Here is a 10,742-nt window from a genome sequence, read left to right as displayed (position 1 = left end):
ATGACCTGCAGGAGGAGCTGTGGTGAGAAGAAAAGCAAGCTTGTTGTGACTTGAATGCTCACTAATGGGTTGATGTAGCCTACTGTAGTTCAACTTTGGAGATTGTATTTATACAGTATGCAGCATCTGCACGCCCTCTCTCTCTCTCTCTCTCTCTCTCTCTCTGATACACACACCTGGCCATCCCTCTCCCTTTTCACCTAGCCGACACAGCATTAAGTCATTTTGTAAAAACATGTTATAGGCTACTTTTGTTTCTTCTTTAAAAAAAAAAAAAAAAAAAGTTAGACCTTCATTATTTCATGTTACAGCAGGGCCTACTAAATCTAAAAAAAAAAAAAAAAGCCTGTTGATGATAGCTTATTAGAGAAACGGTAGACTATATGGTTATTATAGGCCTAATAGTTGTAATAGTCTTTACTATTAAGGGAATTATTATATTAGTAAATGTAGATCTAGTCTGTTGAGTTGCTTGTTTGTTTATTTGTTGTGGTAGACTAGGGCTAGGCCTACACAGAATAGAATGAAGCAGCACGTGCCTTTATGGAGAAACTACCCGTATGTTGTGCATCAGGACTGTATTTTTGAGAAGCTGTCGGCTGCGGGCTGTATCTTTCCTGGGGTGCATTTCTGGAAGGCGTAGTTGCTAACTGTTAGCTACTTTGTTGGTTGCAATGCGATTTCCCATTGGCAACTACTGAAGTACGCTTTCCAGAAATGCACCCCTGATTGGAGTTGGTAAGTCGTGCGCTTTGTGTGGACAGCCGACAGATAGCGCCACCGCCTAAAGACTGCTTGGTCTAGGCTACAACTCGGTTGTTTTCTCACGGCCACCATAGACAACAAAGAGGACAGTGGACGCTTGGCTCTTAAACTTATTTCCTGGTGGCTCCTGTGTTTACTATGGCTGCATTCAATAGATAGTGAAACGAGGCTGTGATTTCAGCATGCAAACGAATCAACAACTGCGTTAATGATGGTAAATGGACATTTCGCGCTGATTTACAAAGAGACCGAGAGCGCAAACGAGACTGGACAGGATTTATCGGGCTAACCGCCAGATAGCCAGGTTTACCATACGTTTGACACAGCTCCATGTGCGGCCGGACACTGCGCCTTCTTTAGTGTTTGAAACAGCAACGAGTTAAATATTCTCATACCACTGGCGGCGTATCTCTGCGGGGTCGTAGAACGAAGGGTTGTCCCAGTCGGCTTACTACATAGGCGAAGTTGAGAACAGCCTAACTACTACCAGACACAGACCTCTACAGCTCAAGTATGACTGGTGAGTTTTTCAAGATGTTTATTCAATCCCCTCAGTCTCAATTTGAGAACATACCCAGAGAAGCGAATCTAGACGCATGCTACAACTTTCTTTTCTTTTGCGCATTGTCTTATTTGGTTAGGCCTACACCAAATGCGTTGCTTTGTAACCTATGTCCCAAATTAAGCACGATAACTCACCCTCACCTGGAACCTACATATTTCCCGGCACCAAAGAAGTCACTTGGTCCATATGTAATAACACAGTCTGAAAGCAGGCGGAATCCGTCTCTATGGGACTCGTTTCTTGTGTGTTTCCTGACTCGTGTCCGAGCAAACCGAGTTTACAGAAAACCTTTGCCTTTTAACTTAATCTTCATCGACCCTTTATAAAGAAGTCTGTTAACGCGTATGCTGTCTGTGTGCCTAGTGTGTTCATGTGTCACCATGTAATCTCCCATTGAAACGGTGCCCCAGATTACTGACACCACACTCGTGGTCACTTGTGGCGTGTCAACGGCACGAGCCCCCTCTGGTGTCATGTGTCATCGTACTGTAGGATAGTACATTTAGATTTGGGGTGGTATCTACGGCACTAGAGAAAAGGAAAGCGCATTTCACATGATCCGGTTGCTTCACTCCAAATCATGAGACCGATGATGGGTGTTAACCTGCCCACCACCCTATGTCATTAACGTTGCAACTTTAAAAGAGGAGCTGTCCAGTCTGATACAGCATTGCCACGCAACTTGGCTTATATCTTTCAGGCTCCGAGATGGACGTGAACGTCACCTTCGAGATGAACTCAACCTTCGATTACGTTGACGACTATAAGATGGCAACGTGCGTCCCGGCGCACGAACCGGTCTTCATCCAGGTCATGTTTTACGCCGCTCTGGTGCTTGGACCGCTTGGGAACGCATTGGTTCTGGCTGTTCTCTGGCAGAAAAGACGCAGCTGGAGTGTGACCGACACCTTTGTGCTCAATCTCGCACTGATGGACATTCTGCTGCTGTTGAGTCTGCCGTTTTGGGCAGTGAATGCTATTACTGGATGGACTCTCGGGACCAAATTTTGCCAGTTTGTTGCTGTCATGTTTAAGGTAAGGGGTGTACTAGGTAGGCCTACAGATGAACTATGATATGTTGCTAACATGGTGGTGAATTAAGTTTGGTTTCTTTTAATCCGTTAAAACACAGTGTCAAACAGTTTTTGTTACCAGAATGGCAATGACCGAGTCGTAGTGTATTACTAAAGGCCCTGTGTGTTAAGTCATAGTAGAGTAGTACTACGGTAATTCAACTTTCAGTGACTATTACAGCGTGCCTCAGATGGCAGGCGCAGTGTGCATATGGGGTTAAAAAGTTGGCTATTCTGGAAAATGGAATGTTAAAAACTTGCCAGACACTTTCAGAAATTCCAATGTCCTTAATCGCTGGTCTCTCTGTCCTCTAGATGAACATCTACTTCGGGATGTTCCTGCTACCCTGCATCAGCGCCCATCACTTTCTACTGATTGTGAGGAACTTCCGCGTGTACTCGCTGGAGAGGTTGTGGGCACCTCACGCCACCTGCCTGGCCGCGTGGCTGGCCTCCTTCCTCCTCTCCATCGGGGACTGGATCAAGCTGGAACAAGTCAGGGACCCCGCGTACCTGGACCGGGAGTGGTGCCCTCTTGCCATATCCAGGAGTCGTGGAGGCGCCGGTGTATTCCTTACAGTAGCCGTCATCGTGGTGGTCGGCTACGCCTTGCTGCTGGTGTATCTGCAGAGCCGAAACGGAGCCAAGGATAAGAAGCAGACTAAGAGGCGAAAGGCTGTGTGGCCCATCCTGGCCCTCACGGCGGTCTTCTTCCTCAGCTGGGCGCCCTACAACATGGCCCTGGTGGCGGATCCCCACCCGTCCGGAGCCGACGACTGCCCCGAGAGCCAGCGCACGGCCAAGGAGATGGCGTTGATCGCCACGGCCGCCGTGGGCTGCATGATGTGCGTCGCCAAGCCTTTCCTCTACCTCCTCCTGACCAGCGTGTTCCGGACGCGGGCGCTGGACCTGCTGAGGTGCCGCAGCAGCCAGCAGACCGATCACAAGGTCTCGCTGTGGGACTCCGGTGGCGAGGAGGAAAAAGAGGAGGATGGTGACGCTGCTGATCAGCAGAGATTTACACAGAACAAATGTTAAGACTGTCAGGCAGAGTTTTTTTCAGGGAAATGAAATGAAGAGGACACAGAACGGAGCTTTTACATGTGCACAAAACTTGACCATAATGGAGATGTTTAAAGATGTCTACATGTGGAACTTGGGACACAGAGCGGAACTTTAACATGTGCACAAAATTTCAGTCATAATGGAGATTTTTAGGGATGTGTACATGTGGAACTTTGGCATTTGGGATGTCCTCCACATCACCTGTTGACCTAACAGGCAGGTGGTATACCTGTTCCTTTCAGTTCCGTGTTGGACATTCGAGATCAGCAAACAGCTATCCAGTAGCATGCATGACCTTGTCTAGTTTCAGTTGCAAAGTAAACAAACAAAGCACAACCTGTGGAAAGTCACGAGGTTAGGCAGAGAAATTAGAACANAGGGAGAAGGGTCAGTCTCATTGGTTCCCATTGTAGCCAGTTAGCTTTGCATGCATACTGCAGTAACGAGCGTAGGCCAGTCCTTCATGTGGGAAAATGTATGGAATGGAAAGGGGAACCCATGCTAAATACATTGCTACTGCCATTTCCAGTCACAAATATTATCAACAAAACATTCCTGGTAAGCACTATGACTGTTGTTTAACAATAGGCTGTATTGACAAATCGTTCAGGTGTGTAGTTTTACAGCAGGTTAGAAGATTTCAACCTGTACTCGCTAGCATCGTGCAAATTTTTATCGGTTTGGCCGCATAAAAATTGAGCTTTGTGACCCAGTATATAATAATCTAGTGGCGCAAAATAATCGAAACGCTACTCAAATGGGGTCTTATTATTTCTAGCTTCGAACTTAATATTAATATTTCAGGACAAAAAATGATAAAAAATCACAAAAATTATAATGGTAAAAAACTCCATTGACACCCATTCATTTTGCACTGTCCCGTGGTTAGGGTTAGCCAGTTGTGGCTAGTAGCAAGTTCCGTGAGTGAACACCCCCTGGGTTAAGTATATCTGTTGATCATGACACTGACTCCTCTACAGCCCAACACTTCCTGTTTCCTGTTGTGTTCAGGCTTGACACTTTAGTTGCATGTAACATGTTATTGGTTATACAAGGAGGTGACAGAGTGCTAATGATCGTGGATAATAATAATAGTGATAATATCAACTGTGATGGTGTGAGAAGTGGATGGCGGTCGTTGACGATGTCATGTCACCGACCAGTGAGCATTGACACTTGTCGTCTGCTAGTTTCACAGCTATCAGGTCTGTTCTGAGCGTGTCAGCTGTAATGAGTCAACAGGTTTCTCTTCCGTGTTTATATGTGGCTCTCATGGCGTCAGGGCGGTTAGACTCTCAGTGTTACAACCTGGCTCTGTTTCACTTTGCAAATGTCAGAATGTTTTGTATTACCACTGAAAACCTAACCACACACTACTGTGCCTCTTTTTTAAAGGAAAAATGCAACTTTCAGTTTCATTCTTTGTCAAAACAAGCTGTAATATAAATTCTAGATCAGATGAGAACCAAATCTTCTAAGTGGCACAATTTCTGGTCAGCACAGTGTTTTCTAAGCTTTGTGACGTATATGTCGCTTGACATTACGTAAATCTGTACTTTTCAAACTTTTACTTCTCAAGTGCGCTTCACTAGTGGATGGTTTCACTTTCCAAATATGTGGAAAATCCACCCAGACATGAGGTCGCTTCTTCTTCTTCTTCTTCTCATCACATGAAGCCGCTGACACAGGCAGAGTGTAATCTGTTGGAAACTACCCCGCGGATCAGCTAGACCTCTCTCCCCTGAGCAGGCCCAGTCATGCTAGCGCAGCTGGATTCTCCTCCAGCAAAATTTCACAGCTGGAGTTTTTTTGAGTGAAGGAAAGGGAAAAGGGAAGTGAAGAAATTTGAGTGGATATCACTTGAGGACAGAAAAGTGCTTACGACTCAACACAATCACACACACACACACACACAAGCACGCACGCATGCATGCACACACAGGCACACACACGCACACACGCACACATGCACACACAGTTCAATTCCCCACAAGCTTTTTTCTTTGTGCTTGCAGTGTCATGACTTTAACTTGTTTTGTAGCAAGCGACTTCCTAGGGCCAGGGAGGCAGAGAAAAAGAGACAGACAGAGAGAGAGAGATGATGATGATGATGATGAAAGCGCAGAGAGATTGCGAGAAAGAGAAAGGGAGAGAGAGAGAGAGAGTACACCAGGAATGTGACTTTTACCGCCCGTTGGTTTCACAGGCGTAATCTTCTCATGCCCTGCCAATACTCGTCCCGGGTTTTAAATGGCCTCCTCTGTTTGTCTTCTCATGACACTGTGGCCCTCTTTGTGAGCCGTCCTGTCTCTCACAGTCCCCCGCGGTGACCAGGAGGGTGACGGCATAAAGGACGCCAAGGACGCGGGAGGGATGTGTGACTCATCCGTCACCTGATCTCTGATGTGTTTGTGTGTGGGTCTCTCTCTCTTGTTTTGTCTTCCTCTGGTCATGTTGTTGTGGCAGTTTATTGTTGCTACATGCCGTAGATGCTCACAAAGACTCTTCAGTGTAGGAAGCCGACACACAGCTGAGTCACGGGCAGTTTGTTGACTCACATTGAGGGAGTTTAGGCCCCGAGTAAGGACAATCGTTGCTCAGAAAGTATGTAAAACTCATGCAAACACAGCCACTGCTGAAAGCCTGCGCATTGATGACATATGCCCTGCGGTAGTAAGATGAATCTTTTGCCTTCTCTTGTGCTTCACTGGTGTGTCCGTTCTTGGAGTCTTGGTCCACTGGCGTGCACAGCAGGGCTCTTTTTGGCGTCAGAGGTTGCCTTTTAGGTCATGGGGTTCAACTTTTTGGAAACACATTCAGAAGGAGGTCTGACTTCAAATGTGACCATGGTGTCATCTGTCCACTGTGTCTTCACACTGCCTCAGAGGTTAGGAAACAAACAGCACCCCTATTGCAACAACACCACCATCAAGTAATGCATGACCCAAGCAAACCCTGGTCTTCCCCACTGTGTGCCATTGCAATGGCCTAGTGCAGTGTCATTGTCTATGGGAGTATACAGTGGTCTTCTGGTGTGTTGTCAGATTGGGCGGTTGGGCTGCTTGGGATAGCCGTCTGCGGGTAGAAACGGGAAAAATCGATGATTTGGCGTTTTTTCCTGCAGTTTTATGCCCATAGAAACCAATGCAATTTGTTGAAATCGGGCGGAATTTAGTGGTGCCAGGTGGTTTTTGAGCACCTTTTGGGCTGGATTTTGTCAGACACATCTGGCAACACTGGTCTTCTGCATCCCTATCTGCTTTATGGCTACAGTTGCCTTTAGTAACCATTATCTAGCTCAGCATGTCTCCCAGGAGACTGTGCCTCTCGTCATTCACTCACTGTAAGGCCCCAGATAAGAGCATTGACTAAATCATGTTTAATCTCATGTCATATTGTGGGCAGCTAATTGAGTCCTATGTGTTTGCCCTCCACATCACTATACTCCATCCAAATGTGTTTATTAAGCTCTGTGTGTTAATAGAAATGGTGTCTATAAAAAGCAGACGAGGAGCTACTTGGTTCTCACAGCGTTGCTTTAAAAGCCACATTTGGTAGCTTGTTCTCTGAGTTACAATGACGTTGAAAGCAGCTATCTCTGTATTTCCAGTACAAGCTGTGTGCTGTACGGTTCAGCTATTCTGTCGTCAGTGAGGTGGGTTGTTTAGCTATGAGTCAAATGATGTGTTGTACTGTATGTTTTTTGATAAAGAGGACTTAACTAAACGTTTCAACTCTTTATGACAGATGTATAGGTATTTCATGATGGGAAATATGTTATATGATCACTGCCATTTGTAAACACTGTTAAGAATATGATGTATTTACCATTATTTTATCTACTGCAGTTCTGCCTATTCCACCACAGAGTTTCTCATATTGCTGTGAAATCATTCAGGTACTTTTAGTTAATAACATAGGCCTATATTTTTAATTATTTACTTTAAAATTCAATATGTCCTGGGTGTGGGAGAAATAACCTATTTTGAGAGAATGTAAAATAATATTAATTGGGAAATTGCAGTCATGAAAGCGGTTAGTACTACAAGTACTGTACTAAGTTTCTATATTATTAAAATGTCTGATCAATGTCCCGTTACCTCTTGTTTCCGGTTTTAAAGCTACAAAATAAGGGAAATCAATGCGTTATGATCACATTGAATGTATTGGCACTAGACAATCCCAAAGCCCCTTGGGGGACAAAGATACACTTTTTCTAGAGTTAAGTTGCTGTAGCCACCTGCTTTGATCATTTGACACCTTGAGAGCTGTGAGGATTTGTGGAGATGCTTGAAATATTTGTGAGACATGTTTGCGTTTTGCTGATCCTGCAGTTCTACTGGTCGATGTTGTCTATTGGTTAAGTTTGTCTGTTTATATAGCTCCACTGATTGACCACTTTTTTGTTTGGTTTTCATTGCAAATGCAAATGTCTTGTTTGAATGCAGTTGATGAAATACACAAATTGTTCAAGAATTATTTTGCACACGTCACCCTTCAGTGTGAAATATTGCCTGTAAGAGCACAATTAAGTAAGCTAGGGGGCAAATATAATAAGCAATTCGAAGGAGCGCTATGGAAATGGGCTTTGTCATATACACCAAGTATTGTTATTGTATTGGACAAAACATGTGAAGCTATCATATGTTGGATGATGTGCAGTATATTTAGCAGAATGTAGCCATAACTACTCTTCACTATTTATATTCATATTTTTCTTCTCACATTGAATGCATTATTTAAGGAGGCAAACAAACCATCAAGGAGTGACGCATGGCAACCATGTACTTAGGACAATGGAGTCGGATGTCCCTTCATTCAGAGGAAATGGGAGTACCAAGTGCTCCGCTATGATGGCTTTAAGGAAAAGACACTGGCCTTGACATGTGGAAAGAGTTCACGTATTCTTATTTTTTTAATTCCCACAAGAGACTACATTTGTCATGTGATGTGAACATGATCCTCTGCATTGTATTTCGCTAGTTTTGCAAATTTGTATTTAAATAAACATCTGTGTCTGTGACCTGGGTTGGCGGCTGTTGTGATGGTTGGTTTTGTTTATCCAGGTGAAGCAGGGGCCCCTCCCCAGAGTCTAGACAGAGCTATGACGTCAGACAGACAGAGGCACACTGATGAGCAGTGTGTGACGTTGTAACGTGATCTTATCATCCTATATAACTAGGGCACTCATACATAGGTAACAAGTAACAACCAAGGCACTCTTACAAAGGGTGTGTGTGCTCACGAGGGCTGTGTTATTTCTGTCACTGCACATTGACTCGGTTGTCAGGAATTTAAATTGTTAAGTGGTGGGGCAACAAAGTGGGCACAAATCCAAACTCTGGTCATGTAAATAAAGACAAATGAAATCTGTGATGAGTGAATTCTTAATTGGTATAGTAATAAATTACAGAGACTGAATGTGAGTACAAGCAACTAAGTAATGAAGGTTAAACCATGCACTGTTTCAGCTATCACCATCTGTCAAATGATGTAGAAGTTTGAATAGAAAGTGTGCACCACAAGACTCCAAAGTAGTTCCTTTCACCAGAAAATTAGAATGCAACTCATGCTGAACACAACCAGGGCACTACCACCCCCCCCCCCTCTCTCTCTCTTATACACACGCACACACACCTTTATTTTTTGAGGAGAATTTTACTCCTATACACTATAAACACTATACACACTCCTTTACACACCTATAATGAAATGTAATAAGAGAAATCTTGAATCTTGAAGTGGTCCTTGGTGAGATCTACTAGAGGACTACAAGAAGTGTTTAACATCTTCAGAATTTTGTAGAAATACTGTAATACCTGCACTGTATAGAATCTTGACTGAAAAATTAAAGAAACAGGATTATAACGGGGTAATCCCACAGCAATATTATTTACAACATGATACCCAGCCAGTAAAATCGTCCACACATATTACTAATTTACCATTACGAGAATTTGGTTCATGGTGATGTTTTTTTTACATAACCAAACTGTCAGTGTTCACATGAATGACCAAATACAATGTAACACAATTAACAGGGACCTTGACAGTTTGTCATATATGGTAAAGGTCATAACATTTTGAAACCAGAATTCAGACTAACAAGTCCTCTCCACAACATGAGTGTGCAGCCTTACAGTAGGCTACAACGCCTACTGACCTCAATTTAAGTATGGTGTTTAGAGGGCTCTTTAACATTTACTTCACTCTGCTTTCATTAAATATCTCTGCAGTCTCTTGCTTTATGGAAACTCATCTTCTTTCTGAACTCTTGGTGTTTGTTAACTAGGCTACAGCACTTCATTTGTAGAACACTTTTTTTTTTTTTTACAGTAGGCTACTGGCTTTGATCCATATCTTAATAACGGGCTGACTGTTCCTCTGATGTGTTCAAAGACTATTAAGTATAAGGTCTCTGTGCACTGTAGATTACGTACGATGATAATAGGTCTGTTTCCTAGAGCAGAGTCCAAATTGAACAGGATATGGTGCCTTCTTGGCGTGATTAACTTATTACAATGATACTATTGGGCCAATGGGGGATATCAACGGTAAATAGAAAATTTCTGAACAAATTTGAACATGTCACCACATTTGTGATGAACAAATCTTAATATGTTACGTAAGACTGTAATGCCTTATCAGTTTTATTATTGAGCGTTTTCAGCAGAATGAGTGAGGCCTGGCGACAAGCCCATCTGCAGTTAGAGGCTACAAAGGCAGCACAGTAAATCGTTAATTGGGTTCATCGTTATCAAAGACCTGACACTCTACAAGAGACCTATTACGATTTGCCTACTCATCCATTTTTAACTTAATTAATACATCTAACACTGTGCGGTCTGGGTCTCAATTCTGATTGGCTGATTGGCAAATCCACACCATTCCAAATTAAGATTTTATGTGTGTCTAAATTAGACCCGGCACATCTACTACTACTTGCCTACCATTACTATACTGACAATAAGATTTGGACTTTCCTAAAAGTAACAATAACTTGTGAAAACACATTAGGAAAAAAAATAAAATCTGACTTCAAATGTGACCATCGTGTCATCTGTGTTCGCCCTGCTCAGAGGTTAGGAAACAACCAGCACCCCTATTGCAAAAGTACCATCAAGTGATACAAGCAAATCCTGGTCTTCCCCACTGTGTGTCATTGCAGTGTTCTAGTGCAGTGTCATTGTCTATGGGTGCTGCCCATGTGAGACCATAGGTACTTTGTTCCCCCTTGGGATTTTAAATCTTTTGTCATTTTTTTACTGAGACTA

At 43.4% G+C, this 10,742-nt stretch overlaps 1 protein-coding gene across 1 annotated transcript; it reads left to right on the top strand.

The window, feature by feature from the left end:
• The first annotated feature begins 855 nt into the window (after nt 1-855).
• Nucleotides 856-4,182, top strand: LOC134448656 (C-X-C chemokine receptor type 3-like). Its single transcript, XM_063198319.1, has 3 exons — nt 856-1,285; nt 2,031-2,365; nt 2,719-4,182. Exons 1-3 carry the CDS (start codon nt 1,279-1,281, stop codon nt 3,439-3,441), a joined length of 1,065 nt encoding a protein of 354 aa, XP_063054389.1. The 5' UTR covers nt 856-1,278; the 3' UTR covers nt 3,442-4,182.
• Nucleotides 4,183-10,742: the final 6,560 nt, after the last annotated feature.

This window comes from Engraulis encrasicolus, chromosome 5, assembly GCF_034702125.1.
Source record: "Engraulis encrasicolus isolate BLACKSEA-1 chromosome 5, IST_EnEncr_1.0, whole genome shotgun sequence".
NCBI classification, from domain to species: domain Eukaryota; kingdom Metazoa; phylum Chordata; class Actinopteri; order Clupeiformes; family Engraulidae; genus Engraulis; species Engraulis encrasicolus.
The sequence above is the reverse complement of the archived record's forward strand: the minus strand, read 5'-3'. Positions and strand labels throughout refer to the sequence as shown.